The sequence below is a fragment of the Erinaceus europaeus genome, chromosome 12 (assembly GCF_950295315.1).
Source record: "Erinaceus europaeus chromosome 12, mEriEur2.1, whole genome shotgun sequence".
Taxonomy (NCBI): domain Eukaryota; kingdom Metazoa; phylum Chordata; class Mammalia; order Eulipotyphla; family Erinaceidae; genus Erinaceus; species Erinaceus europaeus.
The window spans coordinates 78,602,956-78,615,552 of NC_080173.1; the positions used below are offsets into that span (position 1 = coordinate 78,602,956).

Genomic DNA, 12,597 nt, shown 5'->3' on the forward strand with positions numbered 1-12,597 from the left:
AAACGGGCTGGGGTATGGATCAACCTGCCAATGCCTATGTCCAGTGAAGAAATAATTACAGAAGCCAGCACTCCCACCTTCTGCTCCCCAAAAAGAAATTTGGTCCATACTCCCAGCAGGGGAAAAATGAGGGGAAGATGACCAGAGGACTCTGAACTCCACCCGGGAAGAGGAAAAAAGAAAGGACATTCACAAGTAGTAATGGGTGTAGGTGTGACTCAGGAAGAGATGGGTGGTCTGGGAGGTGGCACAGTGGATAATGTCGGGGTCTCTGGCGGGGTGATCTCCAGGGGAAAGGTAACGGACCCGTTCTTTCTAGAGTAAAGACACCAGGGAGACTGCAGTGTGCTCAGAACTTGTTCATTAGCAGGTGGACATGAGTTAAATAGAAAACCAAACAAAGGGAATTATTATTGAAATATGTCAGAAATTACAGGTTTCTTAAAGGTCGGCTTGCCCCTATGGTAGGGGGCTGGTATGACAAGAATTGATGCAGATACATAAAGGTCAAGATAATTAGTCTCCTGATGCAGGCATTTAATTACCCAAAGGCGTTTGAGGGGAGGAGAGGGGTTGAACCAGTTAAGGCAAAATAGAAGATAAGCAAGGTTTGATGCAAATTGAGGACATCAAAGGGCACTGCTAGGAGTGTGTGATAAGGTGTGTTCTCCTCTGTGAACTTTGAGTAAGTGAATCTTAAGGTAGGCGGCCATGTGGCCTGCAGCAGCAGGTCTCCAAGGTGAACAGCCTCTGGCATGTTGGAATGTGGAGAAGAGTTCCATGTGGCCTGCAGTTAATGGGGAGAAGTATTGGGGTTTCTGTGGGCTTGAGAGACTAACAAGGCAAGCTTGGTCTGGGAGACTTTTTCCCTCTTGGCTCACCTCTATGACGAGAGAGACTTACCAGTGGGGTGCCTATCTAGACCTCCATCCAAGGATGGGAGAGCTCCCCTATGCTCTACCAAACTATCACATAGTCCCAAAAGATAAAGCATTGGACTCTTAAGCATGAGGTCCTGAATTCAATTCCCAACAGCATATGTATCAGAGTGATAACTGGTTCTTTCTCTCCCCTATCTTTCTCATTAATAAATAAAATCTTTAAAAATAAACAATGGACAAAAAGGCAGGGGCATGGGGGGGGGGAAGGGCAAACATTTACAAATGTAGACAGAGAAATAATAGTCAACCCATATCTGCAACCTTGAGAAAACCACTGTAGCTTCCAATGGAGAGAATAGGGACACAGAACTCTGGTGGTGGGAATGGTGCGTATGGCCTGGTAGAAGTTGGTAATTCAGACTTCAGGCAATGCCTACCATTCAGTGTACAGGAGAGCTTTACAGACAAGGCCTTGGCATGGAATTTCAGTGCATCCTAATCATGTCTAGGCTAGGCTTCTTGCAGGTGGAGGTGAGGAAAGTCTTGGTTGTTGTTAACATAACACGGTGCTCTATAAGCCCTCAGATTCTAACATTCTCTGACTTCTCAAGAGCTTTCTCTTGGTCTTTTGATGTTCCATCTTTGAGTCACGTGGCACCATTCTGTAGAATTTACACTTTTCAAACTACAGTGTGTGTGTGTGTGCGCGCGCTAAACAAAATGACTCCATCGGTTGGATGGCATAAATTAGTGCCCTGCTCCAAGGAGCTTCAACTTGAGGGAAGGAAATAAGTTTCAACGTAGAACAGCTTCCTGTGTGTATGTAAAGTCATTTCTGTTCCCACACCACCAATGAACCAACCATTCAGCTGTGGTCAAGATTTAAACATTTGTGGAGTTTAATTCCTACAAGTCCATCAAAACATTGTCTCCTGATTGCACAAAGGAGACAGGCTGGCAGGGCCCCATACTCCATACAGCCTGGCTGAATGAAGTCCAGGGGCAACAGAGAGTGTGGGTGCCCAGAGGCTGGAGGGAAAAGGCAGCCAGGCAGCTCCCTCATGACACCAAGCACATGAGGGAAAACATCTTTAGTCTCTGAAGAAGTGTCCTGGTGTACTGCAGAAAGTGCTCTCCACAAAACACACAGATCCTAGGCTGGTGGCATCCTTCCCAGGAGGCTATTAGTTTCATCGTAGGTAGTAGTCAATTGCAGCAGAAAAAGCAGCAAAACCTCCACAGCCAATGACCCCTGCCTTTAAACCAGCTGTAAAACAAAGCGAAATAATGTTACCTGAGGTGACAGATGCTGGACTAGGCTGTATACCCACTGACACACAGATGTACTCTAAGTCATTCAGCCTATCAGAGATGAGTAAGACTTCAGTGAAGATGAATATGCAGTCTAATCCACTGTGCTTTACCTAACTGCACATCAGCTTTTCTCATGCCAAAGAATCACTACTTCTAGTCTCATAGAGATTAACTAGTCCTAATAGGCAAGAAAGCTGGTTAAGAGAACTAGTTCTTGAAATCAAGGGAAAGTATACGGCCTGTCACTGATGTGTTTATGGAACAGATTCCTGGGAAGGCAACCAAAACAGTCCTTGAGGAAGCCCTGATAAAGCCAAGCAATGGGAAGACCAAAGGAAAAGCTACTGTGTACATCACAACTGGCTGTTTCAATGATAATGGATCATCCTGCCCCAGAAAATGAGAAAATGGAACACTGCTTTGGGTAAGTGAAGGCAAGGTAGATGCAGCATGGCCCAGCAATGGAAAATCCAGCCACTGAACCCCCACACCACACTCTTGATAGGCATGCCAGTGGGGAGAAATGCCATGTTTACAGTTTACAGCTAAAGATCCAGGGGGGAGGGGAGAGATAACCACAACAACTTACACAGAAAAGTAAAATTAACAACTATATAATCTTAAGAAAAAATTCCTGGGGGGCCAGAGAGTAGCCCACCCAAGCACACATGCCTTGCCATGCAAGTGACCCTGGGTTCAAGGCCTAGCAACCACATAGGAACACAACACCAGCCAAAGCTCCACCGATGGTGAAGCAGTGCTATTTCTGCCACTTTTTTTGCTAAAATTTTTTTTAAATGTAAAAAAAAAAGTTCAGGAGTGGTGGAGTCATGCATGTGCAAGGCCTTCGTAGAAAGAGAGAGGGGAAAAAAAAGAAAAAGAAAGAAAGAAATGTCTACTTGAAATGCATGGGGCCAAGCCGGCAAAACAGCTCACCTGGATAGTGTGGAGTTTTGCCATGTGCACAACCCAGGGTCAAGCCCAGCCCCTACCACCTTGAAGGAAGCTCTGGTGCTGCAGTCTCTTTCCTTCTCTGCCTCTCTTACTCTGTCTAAAAAAGTCAGCCCACAGTAGTGAAGGGCTGAAGGTAACCACAAGAAAAGCATGGGATGTGGGAAACAGTTAACCATGTAGTCTGGGAGCTGCTCTCTGCCTTAATCCAGCTAGCTAGCTCCATTCTCAACTCTGACCACATCTTCCCAGAAAATATGTTTAGCCCACAGTTCTTTATTCTACAATTGATCTACATCTTCCTGTAATTCTCAGGTGGGGTCAGTTTTGCCCCTCCTCTCCCTATTACCCCACCTCCAGACCCACACGCACACTATGCTGCGGTCACAACTAAGGGGTGCTACTGCTATCTAGTGGGTAGAGGTCAGGGATGCTGCAAAATATCCTGATGTATAAGAGACATCCATCCCCCTTCTCCCTCCAGCACGGAGTTATTTAGTTTAGAATGTCAATAATGCCAATGGTAAGAAATCCTGACCAGAGGGGCCATGTGGCGGCACACCTGGTTGAGTCTCCATGTTTGCTCAAAGATTCAGGTTCAAGCCCCCGACCCTCACCCACAGTGGGGAAGCATCACAAGTGGTGAAACAGTGCAGCAAGTCTCTCTCCCCACCCTCTTCCCATCTCCCCCTCCCCCCTCAATTTTTCTCTGTCTCTACCCAAAAAATAAAGAATATCGGTGCCATGGGTTGGTCCCTAGCACTCATGTTTAGAAATGTGAACTTCAGCACATTGCCCACAGCCACAAAGAAAAGCAACTGCGATTTGTTTACTAACCTCGAAAACCAATAGCTCCTCCAGTGATGCAGCCACCAATGACACTGTTCTTCCAGTCTGATTTTCCCCGGTACTGTGGGTGGAGAAATGCAGCTCAGAGCCAAAGACCCATGCCAGACAATCCAGTTAAGGGGAAAATACATGGGCCTTCTAGCTGGCTAACTTAGTCCCCCTCCAAAGGAAACCTAATCTTACTCTCATTTAAAATGATCGTTCCTAAAATTTGACTGTGCTCATAGATGCTTCCTGCGGGGGATACCAGAGCACTGGGACCAAGTGCAGCACCTGAGTAGCAGCTGAAATCTCTGCTGGGATCCTTCAATAAGTCTTTTGTTTCAAATCAAGAGCAGTGAGCAGGGAGGTGGTTCAGCAGGCAGAGCACTTGCCTTAAAGTATGAGACCCTGGGTGCTCCCAGTACTGCACAGAGTAGAGTGGTACTCTGCTCTCTTTCTCTCATGAAGATAAATAATTTTTTTAAAATTTTTATTTATTGATTCATGAGAAATGATAGGAGAGAGAGAACCAGACATCACTTTGGTACATGTGTTGCCAGGGACTGAACTCAGGACCTCATGCTCAAGAGTCCATGCCTTATCCACTGCACCACCTCCTGGGCCATGAAGATAAATAATTTTTAAAGAAAATTAAATTAAAAATAATGATAAACTCAAGGGCCAGGAGACATCTCACCCTGTAGAGTGTGGACCTTTCCTTTCCTTTCCTTTTTTATTTTATTTTTTTTTGTCTCCAGCGTTATTGCTGGGGCTTGGTGCCTGCACTATGAATCCACTGCTCCTGGAGGCCATTTTTTTTCCCTTTTGTTTGTTGCCCTTGTTGTTTATCATTATTATTATTATTATTATTATTGCTGTTGTCATTGTTGGATAGGACAGAAAGAAATCGAGAGAGGAGGGGAAGATAGACACCTGCAGACCTGCTTCACCACTTGTGAGGTGACCCCCTTGCAGGTGGGGAGCCAGGGGCTCGAACCGGGATCCTATGCCCCAGTCATTGCGCTACCAGCACCCAGCCCCCAAGTTTGCACCTTTGCATGCATGAGACCCTGGTTCAAACCCTCAAACCCATATGGGAATGCTGGGGACAACACCAAAGGGAACTTGATGGTAGTAAGTTCCTGTGTTGTCTCTCCCTCTCTTTTCTGTGACTCTCCCTCTCCTCTCGCCTGCTGAAACAAAGAATGTAAGCAGGGCCAGTGAAATAGCTCACTTGGACAGCATGCTGCTTTGCCATGTGTGTAACCCAGGCTCAAGCCCAGCCCCCACCATACTGAACAAAGCTTTGGTGCTGTGGTCTCTTTTGCACGCTCCCTCTTTAAAATAACTAAGTAGGGCCTGAGTGGTGGCCCACCTGGTTGAGCACACATGTTACAATGTGCAAGGACTAAGGGCCAAGCCTCCAGTCCCCATTTGCAGGGGAAAAGGTTCACAAGTGGTGAAGCAGTGATGCAGGTGTCTCTTCCTTGCTATCTTTCCCATCCCTCTCAATTCCTCTCTCTCCCTATCCAATAAATAAATAAGATAAATAAAAAATAAAGCAGCGCTACAGGTGTCTTTCCCTCTTTCTCTCCCTCATTCTGTCTCTATTAGGAAAAAAGAGAGAGAGAGAGAGAGAGAGAGAGACTGCTAGGGATGGTGAAGTTCTGTAGGGGCCAAGCTGAAGCCATATGCCCAATGGCAAAAAAAAGGGGGTGGAGTTTGGGGGAGGGCCCTGGGAGGCAGCTCTCCATGTCATATGCATAAGACCCTCGGTTCCTTCCCCAGAACTACAAAAATCATAAATAAATGGAATCAATAGCTGATTTCTAGCCTACAAAAGAAAGAAAATATAATATCAGCCCAAGTCATAAACACAAAAAGTTTACATTAGAAGTTTAGTGGAAATTCGATCTAGCAAAGATTGGAAGTTTCTGATCTGCTTGCTAGTAACATCAAGAACATTTTTCTCTAGATGGCACAAGATGGCAGCAGGCAAGGCTTTCTCAGAAGGCAAACACTTACGGTTTCCACCAAACACTCAGTGCAAGAAAACATGGCGCCCACAATGGCAAAATTTTTGGCGTAGGACATTCCTCTCTGTCCCATGTCTTTAAGAACTTCTTTCGCTGTTGGTGTTCGGTAAGGATCCTTGGGATCAAAACCCACATTGGTATCAATGCCAGCGGTGAATACCCCAAATGCACCTCCCAAGACAAACCCTAAAAACAAACACAGAAATAAAGATTTATTTGGGTGGTCCAGGAGGTGGTGCAGTGTATAAAGCATTGGATTCTCATCTACAAGGTCCCGAGTTCAATCCCTGACAGCACATGTACCAGAGTGCTGTTTGGTTCTTTCTCCCTATCTTTCTCATGAATAAATACATAAATTCTTTAAAAAAAAATTTTTATTTGGTATGTTTTCAGGATTACTGTAATGTGTCATACTCAAATAACTCCTTTTGGGGTAACAAACCAATGAAGAAGACACCTCTCCATGCCACTCAAATTCCTCACTGCATCTCACAATCTAGAATATACACTGCTGACAGTTTCTTCTGTCTCTTATTGGATTTTCTCCTCCTTTCACCAATTTATTTTGTTTATTTTATTATTATTATTTTTTTTACCAGAGCACTACTCTGCTCTGGTGTATAGTGGTGTAGGGGATTGAACCTGGAACTTCAGAGCCTCAGGCATGAGTCTCTTTGCATAACCAGTATGCTATCTACACCCCCACCCTACCCATTTTATTTTTTCACCAGAGCACCGCTGAGCTCACTGATGGTTGTGATAGGGATTAAACCTGAGCCCTTCCATGCCTGACCATAAGCTTCCTATACTACTTTTGGTGCTGTCTCCTCTATCAGCCCCTGCTTTCATTTCTAACATTCCTCAAGATTCAGTTTCTACAACCCAGCAGTGTCTTTCTGCATTCACTCATATCTAACCAGTCACCCTTAAATTCGGCTATCAACTTTGCAAGTCAGTCCGACAATAGCGACATGATTATCATTTTGTAAGCGCTGTGTGCCAGTTATTCTAGTTACAGTCTCATTTACTCTTCATAATGATCCTGTGAGATAGAGGCTACTGTCCTCTCCTTCCTATAACTGAAGAAACTGAGATTCTTGCAACTTAATATCCCTGAGGTCACAAAACTACAAAATTGCAAACTCCAGACTTATAGATACATTTAAGCCTCCAAAGCTTGCTGGACACCTCCATCAGTTGTTTACTCATGACTGCAAGGCCATATGTTCAGGGGGCCAAGGAGAGAGCTCAGCTGTAGAGCACCTGCCTTGAATGTGAGGCTCTGGGTGGCTCAGTAATAATGCACACATGTGAGATCCCGGACTCTAGCTCTGACACAGCATAAAGAAATGTTTGTGTGTGTGTGGTGGTGGTGGTACACCCCATTAAGCACATATACTACCATGCACAAGGACCCAGGTTCAAGCCTCTATTCCCCACCTTCAGGGGGGACACTTCATAAGCAGTGAAGCAGGTCTTCAGGTGCCTATCTTTCTTTCTTCCCCTCAATTTCTCTCTGTCCTGTCAAATAAAAACAAGAAACGGGAGGGGGGGAAGTGGAAAAAATAGCCACTGAGAGTGGCAGATTTATAGTGTCGGCACCAAACCCCAGCGATAACCCTGGTGGCAATAAAAAAAAAAAAGAAGGGGCCCACCTCAAGGAAGGACCTGAGTGAGTTCAAGGGCGGAAGCTTTATAAGTGTGAAGCAATACTGCAGGTGTCTTTCTCCCTCTCTCTCCCTTACCTTTTAATTTCTCTCTATACAAAACAAACTGATCACTAAAAAAGTCAGTCTTTTGTAAAAATGTTGGATGAAATCATGGCACCTTTTATTTAGATGTTTTAAAGGATTTATTATTTATGAAAAAGAGAAACTAGGATAAGAGAGTGAACCAGAGAAGCACTCTGGAATACGCAATGCCAGGGATCAAACTCAGGACTTCATGCTTGCCATTCCAGACTTTATCTACCACCCCTCAGGCTGCGCCATTCAGATTTTCTCATGGCTCTGTCTCTCCAGTCACTCCAGCTCCGAAACTCAGGGGCACCCCTGACTGTTTCTTTGCTTTCCCCATACAACTCTATTTATGTTTGCAATTATTGTCCCGGTCCAGAGCCTTTACCACCCCCACCACAAAGGCTCACTTACTATTTCAACAAATCTGTAAAACATTTATTAAAGTCAGACACAATAACGAAGACATAATGCATGCCTCATGGAGCTTCAGTACAAGTTTCCTATCTGATCTCTCTGTCCATAGACTTGTCTTTCCTTCATCAAACTCCGTTCTGATTCATCCTGTTCAGTACTGTTATTTACTCAAGGAGAGAGAAAAAAAAAAAAGTGTGTTCCTCTGATGCCTACATAGCCTTAAAAAACCGTAGCCCCCACTTCACACCCATCCCCCAAATGACATATCTCTTCCTCACATCTACATCCATTCTCCCAATTCTTCAAGATACAACTAGGTCTCACATCATTCTGTGGCCTTTCCCAACCAAGTCATCATCATCATCATCATCATCATCATGTTTCTTCCTCCTATTATACTTCACATCTGCACTCTCAATATATTTGTCTCTTAAATGTCCATCATGCTCAATGAGGTTTAAATTTATCTGTTAAGTGTGAACATTCTTTCCACCCTTCATCTAAGTGTGATGCTGTACATGCTCGAATACTCCCCGAAGGCTATAAAATAACAAATCCAGACTTCCTTCTCACCACCGACACTAGTCACACTGGCCACAAGAGTCTGTGTTTCAAATCTCTAGACAGCTCCTAACTTAGAGCCCTCTGCACCCGCTGTCCCCTCTGTCCGCCGCGCTTGTCCCGGGCTCCTTCTCAACATTCCTCTCAATCTACATCGCAACTGTCAGCTTCCACAGTGAGACAGGCCTCCTCCCTCCTTCTGTCAGCATATCCCCACCCCACCCCCCACACACACACACTCCGCGCCAGGCACGGGGCAGTGGCTCTGTTGAAAGAACGAATGAATGAAGTCATTCTTTATTATTATTTTTTTATATTTTATTATTTATTTTTCTTTTTGTTACCCTTTTTTATTGTTGTTATTGATGTTGTTAGATAGGACAGAGAGAAATGGAGAGAGGAGGAAGGGGGGGGGGGAGAAAGACACCTGCAGACCTGCTTCACTGCCTGTGAAGCGACTCCCCTGCAGGTGGGGAGCCGGGGCTCGAACCGGGATTCCTGAGCTGGTCCCTGCGCTTTGCACCACGTGCGCTTAACCCGCTGCTACTCCCGAAGCCATTCATTTTTATAACCTCCAGGCCCCCAGCCACAGTACCGATTCCCTAGTCCCATGTCCAGAGGCAAGAACTCACCTCAAACTAAAGAAGCGGGGTCGGAGTTCGAAGAGGTGAAGTGCGGTCAAGGTCAAAGCCCCCGGCCCCTCGCTTGCCAGGCGCGTGTTCTCGCCGCCCAGGACCCAGCAGCCTCAAGTCTCCCAAGGGCCCCGTCCCCGTCTCACCTCCCACGCAGGCCAGCGCCGCCTTGAAGGCGCAGCTTTCCATCACTCTCTCGATCATCTTCTGCTCCTCACTCTTGACTGGACTCGGGATGCCGCCCAGACTCCCAGGTTCCAGGAGGCGAGGCTGACGCTTGTCACCCACCAGGTGTTGCAGAAGAAGGCTGTACTGCAGCGGGGCCTCCGTGGAGCCCGCCGCCTGCGAAGCGGAGCCCCCAGCACTGGGGGCCGTGGCCGCCATGACAGTACGACCCAAGGAACCCCGGCCTCCTCCTCCCCGCAGCAGATTCCACAAATCTCTGTCTTGGGACACCTGGCCCCGGTGTCGCAACGGCAGATTCGCCGCACAGAGTGAAGTCCGAGATTACATGTAGAAGTAGAGTCAGTTCCTGCAGACTCGGTGGAAGAGTTATCTAGTTCTCCGGAAGCCTCCAGGAAATACTGAACGAGCAATGCGCGGCATTTTTAACGACAAATAGCATTCAGATTTACCAGAGGGCAAGCAGGCCTGCGGAGCTGCAGCGCGGTGCCTATCGGGACTTGTAGTTCTTAGGGGAATACGCAGGACATTTCCCAAGAAGCCTTGCGCGGGCACATGCATTTTGGTCTCTGGATTCTGATGGGCGGGTGAGGAGCGGTAGCAGCTCCACGAGGCCGCAGCACACCCTGGAGCCGGCAGGGGGCGCACGTATCTCGTCATTGCACGTCTAGCCTTAATTACTTGAGCAAACACTGCGACAAGTGCCCGGAGGCAGGTAATGAGGGAAGGCCCTTTGTAAACAAACGCAAAAACTGGCTACAAACATTTGGACTAAGTGTTTTGTTTAGGAGGGCCGGAGAGATATGCATCAGTTGACTTTCACCCCTGAGGCCCCAAACAAAGGTCCTAGGTTCAATCCCCAGCACCACGGTAAAACAGAGCTGAGCAGTGCTCTGGTTCCTCTTTGTCCTTCTCACTATGCTTCCATTGGACGTTTAGTTTTCTAAAAGAACCTTTGAACCAAAACTTTTAAATGGAAAATGATGCTCCATCTGGGTACCTGCCTTGGCCACATATGAGGGACAATGGGGGGGGGGGGACAGTGGTGCACTTGGTTAAGTGTACATGTTACCATGCACAAGGGCTTGGGTTCGAAGCCCCAATCCCTCCCTACCTGCATTAGGAAAGCTTTACAAGCAATGCTGTAGTTGCCTCTGTCTCTATCCTTTACCTCTTTATCCACCCCCTTCCCTCTCAGTTTCTCTCTGTCCTATCAAATAAATAAGTTTAGGGACCAGGTGGTGGCTTACCTGGTTGAGTGCACACGTTACAATGTGCAAGAACCTGGGTTCAAACCCTGGTCCCCACCTGCAGGGGGAAAACTTGGCAAGTGGTGAAGCGGTGTTGCAGGTACCTCTCTGTCTCTCTCCCTCTCTATCATCACTTTCCTTCTTGACTGTCTGTCTCTATCCAACAAATAAAGATAACACAAAAAAATTAAAAAATAAAAAGTTTTAAAAATATGAAGGACATTGCAGTATGGCAGTGATCTAGGAGAGACCCTTCCTTGCAAGCCAAGACTCTAGGTCAAGTGACAGTCACATGACAGTCCTTCCTCCATCTGTGAAGGGCTAGGTTTGGTAAATTGCTGGTGTTCCAGGAACATTGACTCACATGACCTTGTCCTTTCCTTTCTAAAGAAAAGACTCATTGAGGGGGGCGGGAAGGGGCACACTTGGTTAAGCCCACATAGTACTAAGGGCAGGGGCCCCACGTGGAGCTACCCACCTGCAGTGGGGTCGCTTCAAGTATGGAAGCAGGTCTGCAAGTGTCTCTCTCCCTATCTCCCCCTTCTCTCTATATCTCTCTACCCTATCCACTAAAACAGAAAAATGGCTGTAAGGAACAGTGGATTGGTAGTGCCGGCACCAAGCCCCAGCGATAAGCCTGGAAACAAAAAGAAAGAAAGAAAACACCCATTAAAATTACAGAAAACAAGGAATCAAAAACAGGCAATTTTTTATTTGTTTGTTTTGTTTTTGTACAACATTTGAATCTTTAAAACTATTTCTTGGGGGCTGGGCGCATATAGGACCTGTGCAAGGATCACTGTTTGAACCCCCAGCTCTCCACTTGCAGGGGGGTTGCTTCACAAGCAGTGAAGCAGATCAGCAGGTGTCTACTTTTCTTTTCTCTGCCCCTCCGCTCTCAGTTTCTCTCTGTCCTATCCAAAAAAAGAAAGAAAAAGAAAAATGGCCAACAGGAGAAGTAGATTTGAAGTGCAGGCATCAAGCCCCAGCAATAACCCTGGAGGCAAAATATATGTATATATTTATTAATTAATGAGAGAGATGAAGAGAGAGCCAGAGCATCACTCTGGCACATACAACTCTGAGGATCAAATTCAGAACCTCGTGCCTGAGAGCCCAGGCATTGTGCCACCTCCTGGGCTGTATATTTGATAATATTTAGTGTGCATAATAATACTTAGAATCTATGATATCAAAGCCTTAGGCAGGAGAGTCTATTTGAATAACCATTATGCTATCTCCTCCATATATATTGCCTCCAGGGTTATCTCTGGGCTCAGTGCTGGCACTACAAAACAACTGCTCTTGGTGACTATTTTTTTTTTTTTTTTTTTTAGTGCAGAGGGAAATTGGGGGAGGAGATAGATAGAGATAGAGAAAGACAGACATCTGCAGATCGCATCTCCCGTGCAGGTAGAGAGCTGAGGGCTCGAACCTAGATCCTTGCATGGGTCCTTGAGCTATATACTATATACCTTTAAATGGGTGTGCCACCACCTGGCTCCCTCTTTTAACTTTTTAAAAAATATTTATTTATTTATTCCCTTTTGTTGCCCTTGTTTTTATTGTAGCTATTATTGTTGTTGTTGTTGTTGGACAGGACAGAGAGAAATGGAGAGAGGAGGGGAAGACAGAGAGGGGGAGAGAAAGATAGACATCTGCAGACCTGCTTCACCACTTGTGAAGCAACCTCCCTGCAGGTGGGGAGCCAGGGCTCTAACCAGGATCCTTACACCAGTCCTTGTGCTTTGTGCCACGTGCCCTTAACCCGCTGCGCTCGCTACCCCCCCCCCAGACTCCCCCCT

General features: G+C 46.3%; 1 protein-coding gene across 1 annotated transcript; it reads right to left on the bottom strand.

The window, feature by feature from the left end:
• Window positions 1-1,762: 1,762 nt before the first annotated feature.
• On the bottom strand, window positions 1,763-9,934 carry TIMM22 (translocase of inner mitochondrial membrane 22). The gene is made up of 4 exons (XM_007520421.3): window positions 9,506-9,934; window positions 6,003-6,199; window positions 3,984-4,056; window positions 1,763-2,148 (listed from the first exon to the last, which is right to left on the bottom strand). Exons 1-4 carry the CDS (start codon window positions 9,741-9,743, stop codon window positions 2,072-2,074), a joined length of 585 nt encoding a protein of 194 aa, XP_007520483.1. The 5' UTR covers window positions 9,744-9,934; the 3' UTR covers window positions 1,763-2,071.
• Between the last annotated feature and the right edge of the window lie 2,663 nt (window positions 9,935-12,597).

What these genes read in the sequence shown, in the direction of transcription:
- TIMM22 (XM_007520421.3), bottom strand. Translation starts at nt 9,743, where the DNA reads ATGGCGGCCACGGCCCCCAGTGCTGGGGGCTCCGCTTCGCAGGCGGCG. An exon ending in GGCGCTGGCCTGCGTGGGAG is followed by an intron (nt 6,200 to 9,505) that starts GTGAGACGGGGA and finishes GTTTGTTTTTAG; the next exon opens with GGTTTGTCTTGGGAGGTGCA. An exon ending in CTGAGTGTTTGGTGGAAACC is followed by an intron (nt 4,057 to 6,002) that starts GTAAGTGTTTGC and finishes CTCCACCCACAG; the next exon opens with TACCGGGGAAAATCAGACTG.